General features: G+C 38.4%; 1 protein-coding gene across 1 annotated transcript in view; it reads right to left on the bottom strand.

The window, feature by feature from the left end:
- Nucleotides 1-16,501, bottom strand: part of pkn3 (protein kinase N3) — a 54,393-nt gene that overhangs the window by 29,058 nt on the left and 8,834 nt on the right. The window contains exon 3 of the mRNA XM_015943317.3: nt 8,819-8,985. Within this exon, the coding sequence (XP_015798803.3) occupies nt 8,819-8,985 (167 nt within the window). The remainder of the gene's footprint in view (nt 1-8,818; nt 8,986-16,501) is intronic.

The raw sequence follows: 16,501 nt of genomic DNA, 5'->3' as shown, positions 1-16,501 counted from the left end.
CACAAATGACCAAAAAGAATAAATGGATTCTGATGAGAAAATATATGAACTTGACAGTAAAATAGATGAAAGTTTATTTAATTTTAAAATAAATAGTAATTATTATGGAGAAGATCAACTAAATAGTGAGTTAATTAGCAAGGATTCATTATCAACCATCCACATAAACGGTAGAAGTTTACTTTCCGAGATGTCAACAATAAAGGATTATTTAGGTACATTTAAAAGCAAATTCAAAGTCACTGTCATTACTGAGACTTGGCTTAATGATGAAATGATGGCTGAAGTACAAGTGGAGGGTTATGAACTTTATTTTGTAAATAGAATAAATAAAAGAGGTGGTGGGGTTGCCCTGCACATCAACAATGATTTATGACAAGGATGGAAGATAATGTTATGGAAATGGTAACAGTGGAAATTAGCAATGACACATCCAAAAATATAATAATCAGTTGTGTATACAGAGCACCCAGTTGTTGCATCGGGACATTTACAGATAAAATAAATGACTTAGTGGATTATATTAAAAACAAAACCTTGGTCAGGTGTGGGGACTTCAACATTAATGTGGAACTTTTGATTTTATATATAGTTTAGGTTTGGTTCCTTTGATAAGCAAACCTACCAGGATCACAACCCAAAGTGCAACAATAATTGATAATATATTCACTAATAGAAAGGAGGATCTTATTAAAACTGGCATATTGATGACAGATATTAGTGATCATTTATCTATTTTTGTAATGTCTAAATATCGCAACAATAATAAAATCATAAAACATAATTTTATTAATTATAAAATAAATAAATCAGTTAAAGTCCTTGAGGCCCTAAATAAAGATCTTAAAAAGCAGAACTGGGAGGAAGTCTATGCCAATGATCCTTCATGAAAATACTGCTGAGATGTTTCAACAATAGTTGTAAATTAATTAAAATAAAAGTTAAAAGGGATAACCAACCATGGATGACTAAAGGGATCAAAAATGTGAGTGCATAAAAAATCTGTATACGAGATTCTTAAAGTTACAAACAAAGAAAGCCGAAGATAGATATAAAAATATAAAAATAAATTAGTAACAATAATAAGGAAACAGAAAAAAAGAGTACTATTGTGAGCTATTTAATAAGAATAACGATAACTCTAAGGCTACATGGGGAATAATAAATAATGTGAATAATAGAGATCATACAACATCAAGACTTCCAAACTGCTTTGTTAAGGACAATAAAGACATTTATAAAGTTGAAGAAATTTCTAATGAATTCAATGTTTTTTTTAAATAAATGTAGGGAGGAGTCTGGTGGAAAGCAAACCAATAATACAAGATAAAATGAACACAATAACTAGAAATGTCAAAAGTATTTTCCTTGACAAAGTAGAACAACAAGAAATAAGAAACATTGTAAAAAAAACTGTGGAAGCAAAAGATCAAGTGATTGTGACGACTTAGACATGGTGACTGTAAAAGCTATAATCGAATCTGTTATTGAACCATTCACTTTCATCTGTAAGTTGTGACCATCTACAGGAGTCTTCCTTGATTTAATGAAAATTGCCAAGGTGGTTCTACTATTTAAGAGTGGTGATAAACAGAGTTTCACTAACTATAGGCCAGTTTCACTGCTTCCACAGTTTTCCAAAATATTACAAAAAGTGTTTGTATCAAGGTTGGATAAATTCATTGACAAAAATAAAATTTTAAACCATGAGCAGTATGGCTTTAGGACCAAACACTCAACAGCAAAGGCAGTAATGGATTTAGTAGATAAAATATCATCAGCAATAGACAATAAAAACTATTTCATTTGTGTTTTTATAGAAGGCATTTGATGTCATTGATTATTAAAGGTTACTTCTTAAATTATATCGGTATAGAATAAGAGGTGTGGCTCATCAATGGGTTAATTGTTATTTAGACAATAGGAAACAGTTTGTTGAAATAAATGATGCCAGATCTGAATTGAAAGATATTCATTAAGGAGTGCCACAAGGGTCAGTCCTCGGACATAAACTGTTCATATTGTTTATTAATGACCTTGTAAATGTATCTCATCTGCTTGGTACAGTTTTATTTGCAGACGATACCACATTTTTTTTATTCAGGATTAAATATACATGAAATAACTCAAGTAATAAACAGTGAACTGATTAAAGTTAAAACATGGTTTGATATATGTCATTGAACCTGAACAAAAAAAACTTTATACTGTTTAACAACAAAATAAGCTGTGATGCATCTTTAACGATAGATGGAATGGAAATTCAAAGAGTAAAAGAAACCAAATTTCTTGGAGTCATGTTTGATGAGAGTCTCACTTGGAAATCACATGTAGGTTATATAAAGGGTAAAGTTGCCAAAGCCATATCAGTATTATATAGAGTCAAGTTTGTTCTAAATTGGTCTGGGTTATTAACGTTGTATCACTCACTGATTGAACCATATTTAATTTGTTGTTTGGAAATTTGGGAAGCCACATGCAAAACATTTACTCAACCGTTGTTCCTTTTACAAAAAAAGAGCATTGAGGATCATTTATAACAGTAACTACAGAGACCACTTTAATCCATTATTCATTAGATAGAAAATACTGAAATTTCCTGACTTGGTAAAGTGGAAAATATTGCAAATAATGTACAGAGCGAATACGAGTAATTTATCAACCAATATTCAGAAATTGTTTCATAAGAGAGTAAGCGGGTACATGTTAAAAGGGACTGATGTCTTTAAAAAACCTAAATTCAGAACCAAAATGAAGGAATGTAATATTTCTGTAAATGGTGTAAGATTCTGGAACGCCCTTAACAGAGAAATGAAAGAATCAAACTCACTTGCTAAATTTAAAAATGTATAAATTCAAATGTATTAAGTAATTATGAAAAGGTAAATTAAAATGCCAAAGATTATATGTAAGTAGAAAGGGACTGAGGTTATATTGTGTATGTTTTACAGATAAATTTCTTTTGTAAAAAGGGGCAGAAAATATAAGATTTTTCTTATATCTGCTTTTCATTCAAATGTAATTTTTTTCAATATGTTTATGAACTATATTTGCTTGTGTTTATTTAATAAATTTTGAATGAAATAAAAGTATGAAAAAAATTATGGAAATCTCATAAATATTAGAACAAATTCAAATGAGCACAAAACTAGAAAAATTAAATGTGGGCTATTGAACGTTAGGTCTATTTTTTCTAAGACTTTGTTAATTAATTACTTAATTTGTGAAAATCAGATTTCTTTGCTCTCTCTCACAGAATCCTGGCTGCAGCAAGAGGACTATGTTAGCTTAAACGAGTCGACTCCTTCAAATTATTTAAATCATCATATTGCTCGAAGTACAGGGTGAGGAGGAGGAGTAGCAACCATTTTTCATTCAGACCTATTAATCAATCCCTTACCAGTTAATAGTTAGTTCTTTTGAACATCTTATTCTTAGTTTTCCTAATCCAGATTGCAAAACTGTAAAACCAGTCTTGTTTGTAGTTTTGTAGCATCCACCAGACCCCTACTCTGAGTTTTTGGATCAGATCTGATTTTTTTTATCTGATTTGGTGCTAAATACTGATTAGGGCTGGGCGATATGGCAAAAATAGAATATCACGATTTTTCCAATATTTTATCACGATTTCGATTTTATCACGATTTTTTATCCATGAATAGCATAACTTCAATTGCGTATAAAAGAAGAGAAACATTGAATAAATAAACATTTATTCATATTAGGGATAATCAGCACAGTGCTAACACACTTATATTTTAAACTCACACCAGAGATGATAAAAGCCCTGAGAGAAACAATTACAAAAATCATTTTTTCTCGTTTTTCAAGTAACTTAACATAAATTAAAATCGTAAACATATTTAAAGTGCAAACATGTCAATTGCAAACGTATTGTGCAAACATTAACTTGTTCAAAATACTATGTAGCTCCCAGTTGCTCATGTAGTGGATAGTTAAGCTCAAATATGGCTCTGATGTGCGGCTGGACCAGAGATCGCTTGTGGTAGCAAAAAACAGCGCATTCTGAATATTTTCTGCAACACGTCTCTAAATAAAGTAAAATTTTCCAGTGCAGATTGGAGACAACCCATAGAAGCACTGATTTGATCTCATTTCAGAGAAAAATAGAACAGGTTAGATGCACCTAATAAATAAAATTACTAACAAACTCAGGATTCTTTCTTTGCTTCACTGCTCTGGTGCTGAGAACATCACTAATGTGGATCAAAGGAGATACACAGATGAATGCACCTCTTATTATTTGGAGACTACATTTACTGCAGCTGGCAGAGGCAGAGATTGTTTCTATTGATACACGGATTTACAGAATCATTTTAAATGTTAATAGGGGAAGACTGCAGGAGGGAGCGGTAAAATACAGGGGTCCCAGCAAAAACAAGAAACTACGAGTCTGATGAAACCCGCTGGTTTTCCATCAGGCAGTCACGGGGCAGCTCCAGTGACCGAGCTCAGTCCGGTACCGACACCGGCTCGGCAGAGGGTGAATGAGCCGAGGCGGCGTCGTGCTCTGCTTAAGAAGCGGTGTTATTTTCCTGCTTCAGAAGAAGCGTCCAACGTGTTTTTATGCTTTCTCCAAGACATGTCACGTCGCTAAGTTGTTAGCGCCGCGCGCTAAGGAAAACCTGCGTTCCTCTTCGGAACGAAAACCTCGTTGTCGCTCAGCCGCGGCAAAGCCATGTTTGTTCACACACAAATGAAAACAAGCGGGGCACTAATATATTACTATGACTCACTCTGATTGGTTAAGGGTCAAACAAAGGCGTGTCATTCGCCTGAGGTAATTTCCCTTTTCATTCAGAGGCAGAAATTCAACAGCAGAGCTGTGAATCGTGATAAAACGGTCTCTCAAAAATGACAGACCGTCAGATGTGTAGATCGTAAAACGGTCTAAAATCGTCATATCGCCCAGCCCTAATACTGATTAAGTCATTATAGTGGGGGATTTTAACATTCATGTGGACATTGAAAATGATAGCCTCAATGTAGCCTTTAGTAATATCCTAGACTCAATTGGTTTTACTCAAAAAATACATAGCTCCACCCACTCCTGCCATCGTACATTGGACCTGACTTATGGCATAGAGTGTGAGGAAATAACGATCTTTCCACATAATCCAGTCCTCTTGGACCACTTTCTGATAACCTTTGAGTTTTTTTACAACTGAGTTCTCGAGACATTAAAGTAAATTTCGCTATAGTTGGTCTCTATGTGAAATCGCTGTTGCGTCTTTTAAATCAACTGTTCCATCTTTACGGTCTTCAGCATCTCAGAGGAATGTAGCAGAGGGCAATAATTTTTATTTCTAGTTGTCGGAGTGGCCAATCCGTAACTTTCCTCTTCAGCCAAAAGAACCAACGACAAGCTGGATAAAATCTGTTGCTGTTCAAACTGCTGCAACGGTTACTTTCAGAATAAAAGCTGAACCATCACGACCCAGGTTTGGGTCTCACTAAATGCCAACAAAACCGTCATGACCCAGAAGTATCTCACAGACTGGTCTGGTCGGCATCCGCTGCTTTTCCTACCGGCTTCGGTTCCAGAGAGGGTCCAGCTGGACCTCGACATTCCTGATCTAGACGGGGACTTCCAACAGGGTGTGTAGGCCGACGGAATGGCGTCAAATGTGTTTATGAATCTCCTGACCAAAGCTTAGCGCGAAGACATCTCCTTCATTTACCATCAGAACTAATCTCTTCTTCGGATTTGCTGGTTCTGAGCAACATTCCACATCACACCATTCTCCGTCTCATTCACCTTAGTTACACCTAGCGATGGGTACCGAATTTGGTACTTTTTAAGGTACCAACCGAATTCCATAGTACCGACTGAGCACCGATTCACGTCTTTTGAAATGGTGCCTCGTTTCGGTACCTGTCCTTCATAATGAGAACTTGCCTAGACAGCTGCGCATGCGCAAGAGCGTTATGTCGTCGGTCGCTGCGAGCGTGTTGTAAACAGAGCAACACGGTAGAAAGAACGCACGCTAACGCTTGGGTCCACTTCACTAAATGTGATGGGTAACTGGGTGAAGATGAAACCAGTGACAATGATCTAAGTGTGAGGCATCATCGTTTAAATCTGCTCCAGCAGCTAAATAAACTGTTTAAGATAACGTTAGCTTGATAAATAAGCTTCCATTGCCACCATTGTTATCATCTAATGGTGCGTTTGCATTCTCCTCGGAAATTTTAGCTTCCCAGTAGGAAAAATCAAATGAAAAAGGACGGTAAAAGGAATGAAGATACACAGTAAATTTAGTTCACAGTAAAGATGTTTGCTTCAGTTTAATTATCAGCTTATAAAACTACAAGGACGATGTTAAAATACAAACCGTTGTATGTTATTTATCGTGATATTTATCAAATATGGTTATATATTGAGAAAAATATATATTTAATTAAAATATTAAACACTCAAAAGTATCAAAAATTGGTACCGTTAAGTACCGGTATCGATTCCTAGGTACCGGGAATTAGTACCGAATCGATTCAAATTTAAAATGTACCCATTCCTAGTTACACCATAGTGTTAAAGTCAGTCTAGTTAAATTTGTTTAGTAAGAAATCTTTAAACTTTTAAACTTGACTCTCTCTTCTGTTGTCTCTGACTGAATACGAAGCTGTTATCTAATCTCTGCAATAAAAAGTTCCAGTCTTCTGGTTAAACAGTACCCACGGATCCATAAGGTTGATTTCATATTTACTAATCCTACGTCTTATGGCTTATTAAATAACATGTAATTTAAATCATTACATCTTTGAAAAGATTTTGTCAATCGCGTTGAGAGACCAACTGCCCAGATCCATGTTTAATAATTTCCAGTTTCCAGAAAAAATGCAGAGCGCGCCATGCACAGGCAGACAGGACGGAGAGCCTCGGGAAAAGCAGGGAGGGAGAGGAGGAAAAAAAGCGTCTGTACTCTCCAAGAGCCGGAAGAAGAGTAATCGCTCAGGCCAAACATTAGGCTCCTCTCTTGTGGAACCACCTCCCAGCTTTAGTCTGTGAGGCAGACACCATGTCTACTTTTAAGACTAGGCTTAAAACATGTTCATGACCACTGACCACTTTCCACACTTGACTACTTTCTTCTACAATCTGCTCTTTAACTGTATTATTTCCTGCTATTTCAGCTGTTAACTTTATTTTTTCTCTAAGTGTTTTTCTCCCCAGAAGAAGCTACATTGATGTTCTGCTGAGCTGTGGTGGCCTCATGGAGGGGGACATCGTCTAGCACACTGCTGCTAACCACTTAAACATTCCCCCTCTCCTGATAACATTTTACTCTCTTTGACACTGAATGTGCTACTACTAGTTTACCCGTTTAATTATAGATTCACTAGAATAAATACAATAAAGTTTATCTCTCACCAAACAGAATATTTACTAAGAAATCACAACCTGTGTGTGTGTGTGTGTGTGTGTGTGTGTGTGTGTGTGTGTGTGTGTGTGTGTGTGTGTGTGTGTGTGTGTGTGTGTGTGTGTGTCTGCTCTGTCTTCTCCATCCCCAGTGAGTCGTGGAGGATGGCTGCTTATACTGAGCCAGGATCCTCTGGAGGTTTCTTCCTGTTAAAAGGGAGTTTTCCTCTCCACTGTCGCTGCATGCTTGCTTAGTATGAGGATTGCTGTAAAGACTCTGACACTAGTCAGTGACTTGATGCGACCTGCTGGGTTCCTTATATAGTAAACTGTTTACTGATTGGCTTAATGAACTGACCTGTACTGGAATGTTTACTGTGTGAAGGTCTTTGAGACGACTCTTGTCCTGATTTGGTGCTTTATAAACTTGAATTGAACACAGTTGAGCTATTTAATTATTTAACACCAGACTGAATTGAATCGTGATTAATCGTGATTCAGAGCCTTATGAATCAAAATCGAATTGATTTAGGAAATTGCCACAATACCAAGGACTATCGGGTGCAGTGAGACGGGTGGTGGCCAAAGGCAGGGACCTTGGCGGTCTGATCATCGGCTACAGAAGCTGGTACTCGGTACGTGGAACAGTGTTACCTCCCTGGTGGGGGAGGAGCCTGGGTTGGTATGCGAGGTTGAGAGGTTCCGGCTAGATTTAGTCAGACTCACCTCGATGCATGGGCTGGAAACTCTACCACTCGGGAATTGCCCCGTCTGGGGGCGCCAAGCAAGGGTGGGCATGCTAGTTGCCCCCATTTTGGTGCCCGTATGTTGGGGTTTACCCCGGTGAACGAGAGGGTAGCCTCCCTCCGACTATGTGTGTGGAGATGGGTCCTCCTGACTGTGGTTTGTACTTACGCACCAAACTACAGTTCAGACTACCCACCCTTTTTGGAGTCCATGAGGGGGTGCTGCAGAGAAGTCAGTGGCTCTGGCATCTGGTAAGGATGCCCCCTGGATGCCTTCCTGGTGAGGTTTTCCTGGTACGTCCAATCGGGAGAAGAACTAAAGGAAGACCCAGGACACTTAGTAGGGACTATGTCCCTCGGCTGGCCAGGGAACTCCGTAGGATTCCCCCGATGAAGCTAGCTGGGGAGAGGGAAGTTTGGGCCTCTCTGCCTATGGCTGCTGGCCCTGCAACCCGGCCCAGGATAAGCAGAAGAGAATGGATGGATATCCTTTCAGGATTCCCAGGATGCTGTTCTGTACCTATTTGTTAAGGGTGCTTATAGAGGCTTTTATTTTGACAGTCAGCAGGTTTCTAATGCTGCTTTCCTGTCTTGTTGTGTCACTGCAGGAGAAAACAGAGCTTTCTGGTTGGCTGGTCAGTAGAACCGGACTGGGTGTTAGCGGGTCAGTTTGGGTCATGATGTTCTGTACCTTGAACGACCCATTTGTGTAGGTCTGTATCATGTTCTCGGCTCCTTGTTTAACCTTCATCTCCATGGTGAGTTGCTTCTTCAGAGTTCTGACCCGTCGGGCCAACAGAGACGTGGCCTCCTCCCGCTGACAGGACTCTGGGGACATTTGGCCCTCCTCCATGAGACCTGCGTAGATACAGGTATCCTTAAAATGCACATGAAAAACATTTCAATCCTGGGTGAGAACCAGAGTTGTGATTGATGAGGGAATCTTCTCCGAACCATCTAACAGTGACGCTAACAGGACCTGCTTAGAAATCCAACTATGACATCAGTTAGAACCAAAGGCAAGCAGGCTGAAACAAATCAGAACCAGATTCAGCCATCATCCACATCATCCATTCATCCAACTATCCATCTATCATCCCTCAATAGTCCATCTATCCATCCATCATCCATCTATAATCCATCTATCCATTCATCATCCACCAATAATCCATCTATCCATCTATCATCCCTCAATAGTCCATCTATCCATCCATCATCCACCAATAATCTATCTATCATCCCTCAATAGTCCATCTATCCATCCATCATCCATCTATAATCCATCTATCCATCCATCATCCCTCAATAGTCCATCTATCCAACCATCATCTATCTATAATCCATCTATCCATCTATCATCCCTCAATAGTCCATCTATCCATCCATCATCCACCAATAATCCATCTATCCATCTATCATCCCTCAATAGTCCATCTATCCATCCATCATCCACCAATAATCCATCTATCATCCCTCAATAGTCCATCTATCCATCCATCATCCATCTATAATCCATCTATCCATCCATCATCCCTCAATAGTCCATCTATCCAACCATCATCTATCTATAATCCATCTATCCATCTATCATCCCTCAATAGTCCATCTATCCATCCATCATCCATCTATAATCCATCATCCATCCATAATCCATCTATCCATCCATCATCCATCTATAATCCATCATCCATCCATCATCCATCTATAGTCCATCTATCCATCCATCATCCATCTATAATCCATCTATCCATCTATAATCCATCTATCCATCCATCATCCATCTATAATCCATCTATCCATCCACCATCCCTCAATAGTCCATCTGTCCATCCATAATCTATCCATCTATCCATCCATCATCAATCTATAATCTATCCTTCTATCCATCCACCATCCCTCAATAGTGCATCTATCCATCCATCATCCATCTATAATCCATCTAACCATCCATCATCCATCTATAATCCATCATCCATCCATAATCCATCTATCCATCCATCATCCATCTATAATCCATCTATCCATCCACCATCCCTCAATAGTCCATCTGTCCATCCATAATCTATCCATCTATCCATCCATCATCAATCTATAATCTATCCTTCTATCCATCCACCATCCCTCAATAGTGCATCTATCCATCCATCATCCATCTATAATCCATCTATCCATTCATCATCCGTCTATAATCCATCTAACATCCATCATCCATCTATCCATCTATAATCCATCTATCCATCCATCATCTGTCTATAATCCATCTAACATCCATCATCCATCTATCCATCTATAATCCATCTATCCATCCACCATCCCTCAATAGTCCATCTATCCATCCATCATCCATCTATCCATCTATCCTTCCATCATCCCTCAATAGTCCATCTATCCATCCATCATCCATCTATAATCCATCTATCCATCCACCATCCCTCAATAGTGCATCTATCCATCCATCATCCATCTATAATCCATCTAACCATCCATCATCCATCTATCCATCTATAATCCATCTATCCATCCATCATCCATCTATAATCCATCTAACATCCATCATCCATCTATCCATCGATAATCCATCTATCCATCCATCATCCGTCTATAATCCATCTAACATCCATCATCCATCTATCCATCTATAATCCATCTATCCATCCACCATCCCTCAATAGTCCATCTATCCATCCATCATCCATCTATCCATCTATCCTTCCATCATCCCTCAATAGTCCATCTGTCCATCCATCATCCATCCATAATCTATCCATCTATCCATCCATCATCAATCTATAATCTATCCTTCTATCGATCCACCATCCCTCAATAGTCCATCTATCCATCCATCATCCATCTATAATCCATCTAACCATCCATCATCCATCTATCCATCTATAATCCATCTATCCATCCATCATCCGTCTATAATCCATCTAACATCCATCATCCATCTATCCATCTATAATCCATCTATCCATCCATCATCCGTCTATAATCCATCTAACATCCATCATCCATCTATCCATCTATAATCCATCTATCCATCCAACATCCGTCTATAATCCATCTAACATCCATCATCCATCTATCCATCTATAATCCATCTATCCATCCACCATCCCTCAACAGTCCATCTATCCATCCATCATCCATCTATCCTTCCATCATCCCTCAATAGTCCATCTGTCCATCCATCATCCATCCATAATCTATCCATCTATCCATCCATCATCAATCTAAAATCTATCCTTCTATCCATCCACCATCCCTCAATAGTCCATCTATCCATCCATCATCCATCTATAATCCATCTAACCATCCATCATCCATCTATCCATCTATAATCCATCTATCCATCCATCATCAATATATAATCTATCCATCTATCCATCCACCATCCCTCAATAGTCCATCTATCCATCCATCATCCATCTATCCATCCATCATCCGTCTATAATCCATCTAAACATCCATCATCCATCTATCCATCTATAATCCATCTATCCATCCATCATCAATATATAATCTATCCATCTATCCATCCACCATCCCTCAATAGTCCATCTATCCATCCATCATCCATCTATCCATCTATCCATCCATCATCCCTCAATAGTCCATCTATCCATCCATCATCCATCTATAATCCATCTATCCATCCACCATCCATCTATAATCCATCTGTCCATCCATCATCCATCCATAATCTATCCATCTATCCATCCATCATCAATCTATAATCCATCCACCATCCCTCAATAGTCCATCTATCCATCCATCATCCATTGATAATCCATCTAACCATCCATCATCCATTTATCCATCTATAATCCATCTATCCATCCATCATCCGTCTATAATCCATCTGTCCATCCATCATCAATCTATCCATCTATAATCCATCTGTCCATCCATCATCAATCTATCCATCTATAATCCATCTATCCATCCATCATCCATCGATAATCCATCTAACCATCCATCATCCATCTATCCATCAATAATCCATCTATCCATCCATCATCCGTCTATAATCCATCTAACCATCCATCATCAATCTATCCATCTATAATCCATCTATCCATCCATCATCAATCTATAATCTATCCATCTATCCATCCACCATCCCTCAATAGTCCATCTATCCATCCATCATCCATCTATAATCCATCTATCCATCCATCATCCACCTATAATCCATCTATCCATCCATCATCCATCTATAATCCATCTATCCATCCATCATCCTTCTATAATCCATCTATCCATCCATCATCCATCTATCCATCCATCATCCATCTATAATCCATCTATCCATCCATCATCCATCTATAATCCATCTATCCATCATCCATCTAGCCATCCATCTATCCATCCATCATCCATCTATAGTCCATCTATCCATTTATAATCCATCTATCCATCTATCCATCCATCATCCATCTATAATCCATCTATAGTCCATCTATCCATCTATAATCCATCATCCATCTATCTATCCATCATCCATCTATAATCCATCTATCCATCCATCATCTATAATCCATCATCCATCCATAATCCATCTATCCATCCATCATCCATCTATAATCCACCTATCCATCCATCATCTATAATCCATCATCCATCCATAATCCATCTATCCATCCATCATCCATCTATAATCCATCATCCATCCATCATCCATCTATCCATCTATAATCCATCCATAATCCACCTATCCATCCATCATCCATCTATAATCCACCTATCCATCCATCATCCATCTATAATCCATCATCCATCCATAATCCATCTATCCATCCATCATCCATCTATAATCCATCTATCCATCCATCATCCATCCATAATCCATCTATCCATCCATCATCCATCTATAATCCATCATCCATCCATAATCCATCTATCCATCCATCATCCATCTATAATCCATCATCCATCCATCATCCATCTATAGTCCATCTATCCATCCATCATCCATCTATAATCCATCTATCCATCTATAATCCATCTATCCATCCATCATCCATCTATAATCCATCTAACATCCATCATCCATCTATCCATCTATAATCCATCTATCCATCCACCATCCCTCAATAGTCCATCTATCCATCCATCATCCATCTATCCATCTATCCTTCCATCATCCCTCAATAGTCCATCTATCCATCCATCATCCATCTATAATCCATCTATCCATCCACCATCCCTCAATAGTGCATCTATCCATCCATCATCCATCTATAATCCATCTATCCATCTATAATCCATCTATCCATTCATCATCCGTCTATAATCCATCTAACATCCATCATCCATCTATCCATCTATAATCCATCTATCCATCCATCATCTGTCTATAATCCATCTAACATCCATCATCCATCTATCCATCTATAATCCATCTATCCATCCACCATCCCTCAATAGTCCATCTATCCATCCATCATCCATCTAGCCATCTATAATCCATCTATCCATTCATCATCCGTCTATAATCCATCTAACATCCATCATCCATCTATCCATCTATAATCCATCTATCCATCCATCATCTGTCTATAATCCATCTAACATCCATCATCCATCTATCCATCTATAATCCATCTATCCATCCACCATCCCTCAATAGTCCATCTATCCATCCATCATCCATCTATCCATCTATCCTTCCATCATCCCTCAATAGTCCATCTATCCATCCATCATCCATCTATAATCCATCTATCCATCTATAATCCATCTATCCATTCATCATCCGTCTATAATCCATCTAACATCCATCATCCATCTATCCATCTATAATCCATCTATCCATCCATCATCTGTCTATAATCCATCTAACATCCATCATCCATCTATCCATCTATAATCCATCTATCCATCCACCATCCCTCAATAGTCCATCTATCCATCCATCATCCATCTATCCATCTATAATCCATCTATCCATTCATCATCCGTCTATAATCCATCTAACATCCATCATCCTTCTATCCATCTATAATCCATCTATCCATCCATCATCTGTCTATAATCCATCTAACATCCATCATCCATCTATGCATCTATAATCCATCTATCCATCCACCATCCCTCAATAGTCCATCTATCCATCCATCATCCATCTATCCATCTATCCTTCCATCATCCCTCAATAGTCCATCTATCCATCCATCATCCATCTATAATCCATCTATCCATCCACCATCCCTCAATAGTGCATCTATCCATCCATCATCCATCTATAATCCATCTAACCATCCATCATCCATCTATCCATCTATAATCCATCTATCCATCCATCGTCCATCTATAATCCATCTAACATCCATCATCCATCTATCCATCCATCATCCCTCAATAGTGCATCTATCCATCCATCATCCATCTATAATCCATCTAACCATCCATCATCCATCTATCCATCTATAATCCATCTATCCATCCATCGTCCATCTATAATCCATCTAACATCTATAATCCATCTATCCATCCATCGTCCATCTATAATCCATCTAACATCTATAATCCACCTATCCATCCATCATCAATCTATAATCCACCTATCCATCCATCATCCATCTATAATCCATCATCCATCCATAATCCATCTATCCATCCATCATCCATCTATAATCCATCTATCCATCCATCATCCATCCATAATCCATCTATCCATCCATCATCCATCTATAATCCATCTAACATCCATCATCCATCTATCCATCTATAATCCATCTATCCATCCACCATCCCTCAATAGTCCATCTATCCATCCATCATCCATCTATCCATCTATCCTTCCATCATCCCTCAATAGTCCATCTATCCATCCATCATCCATCTATAATCCATCTATCCATCCACCATCCCTCAATAGTGCATCTATCCATCCATCATCCATCTATAATCCATCTATCCATCTATAATCCATCTATCCATTCATCATCCGTCTATAATCCATCTAACATCCATCATCCATCTATCCATCTATAATCCATCTATCCATCCATCATCTGTCTATAATCCATCTAACATCCATCATCCATCTATCCATCTATAATCCATCTATCCATCCACCATCCCTCAATAGTCCATCTATCCATCCATCATCCATCTATCCATCTATAATCCATCTATCCATTCATCATCCGTCTATAATCCATCTAACATCCATCATCCATCTATCCATCTATAATCCATCTATCCATCCATCATCTGTCTATAATCCATCTAACATCCATCATCCATCTATCCATCTATAATCCATCTATCCATCCACCATCCCTCAATAGTCCATCTATCCATCCATCATCCATCTATCCATCTATCCTTCCATCATCCCTCAATAGTCCATCTATCCATCCATCATCCATCTATAATCCATCTATCCATCTATAATCCATCTATCCATTCATCATCCGTCTATAATCCATCTAACATCCATCATCCATCTATCCATCTATAATCCATCTATCCATCCATCATCTGTCTATAATCCATCTAACATCCATCATCCATCTATCCATCTATAATCCATCTATCCATCCACCATCCCTCAATAGTCCATCTATCCATCCATCATCCATCTATCCATCTATCCTTCCATCATCCCTCAATAGTCCATCTATCCATCCATCATCCATCTATAATCCATCTATCCATCCATCATCCCTCAATAGTGCATCTATCCATCCATCATCCATCTATAATCCATCTATCCATCCACCATCCCTCAATAGTGCATCTATCCATCCATCATCCATCTATAATCCATCTAACAATCCATCATCCATCTATCCATCTATAATCCATCTATCCATCCATCGTCCATCTATAATCCATCTAACATCTATAATCCATCTATCCATCCATCGTCCATCTATAATCCATCTAACATCCATCATCCATCTATCCATCCACCATCCCTCAATAGTGCATCTATCCATCCATCATCCATCTATAATCCATCTAACCATCCATCATCCATCTATCCATCTATAATCCATCTATCCATCCATCGTCCATCTATAATCCATCTAACATCCATCATCCATCTATAATCCATCTATCCATCCATCATCCGTCTATAATCCATCTAACATCCATCATCCATCTATCCATCTATAATCCATCTATCCATCCACCATCCCTCAATAGTCCATCTATCCATCCATCATCCATCTATCCATCTATCCTTCCATCATCCCTCAATAGTCCATCTGTCCATCCATCATCCATCCATAATCTATCCATCTATCCATCCATCATCAATCTATAATATATCCTTCTATCCATCCACCATCCCTCAATAGTCCATCTATCCATCCATCATCCATCTATAATCCATCTAACCATCCATCATCCATCT

The sequence above is a fragment of the Nothobranchius furzeri genome, chromosome 6 (assembly GCF_043380555.1).
Source record: "Nothobranchius furzeri strain GRZ-AD chromosome 6, NfurGRZ-RIMD1, whole genome shotgun sequence".
Taxonomy (NCBI): domain Eukaryota; kingdom Metazoa; phylum Chordata; class Actinopteri; order Cyprinodontiformes; family Nothobranchiidae; genus Nothobranchius; species Nothobranchius furzeri.
Note: the sequence above shows the minus strand (reverse complement) of the source record. Positions and strands in the feature narration are given on the sequence as shown.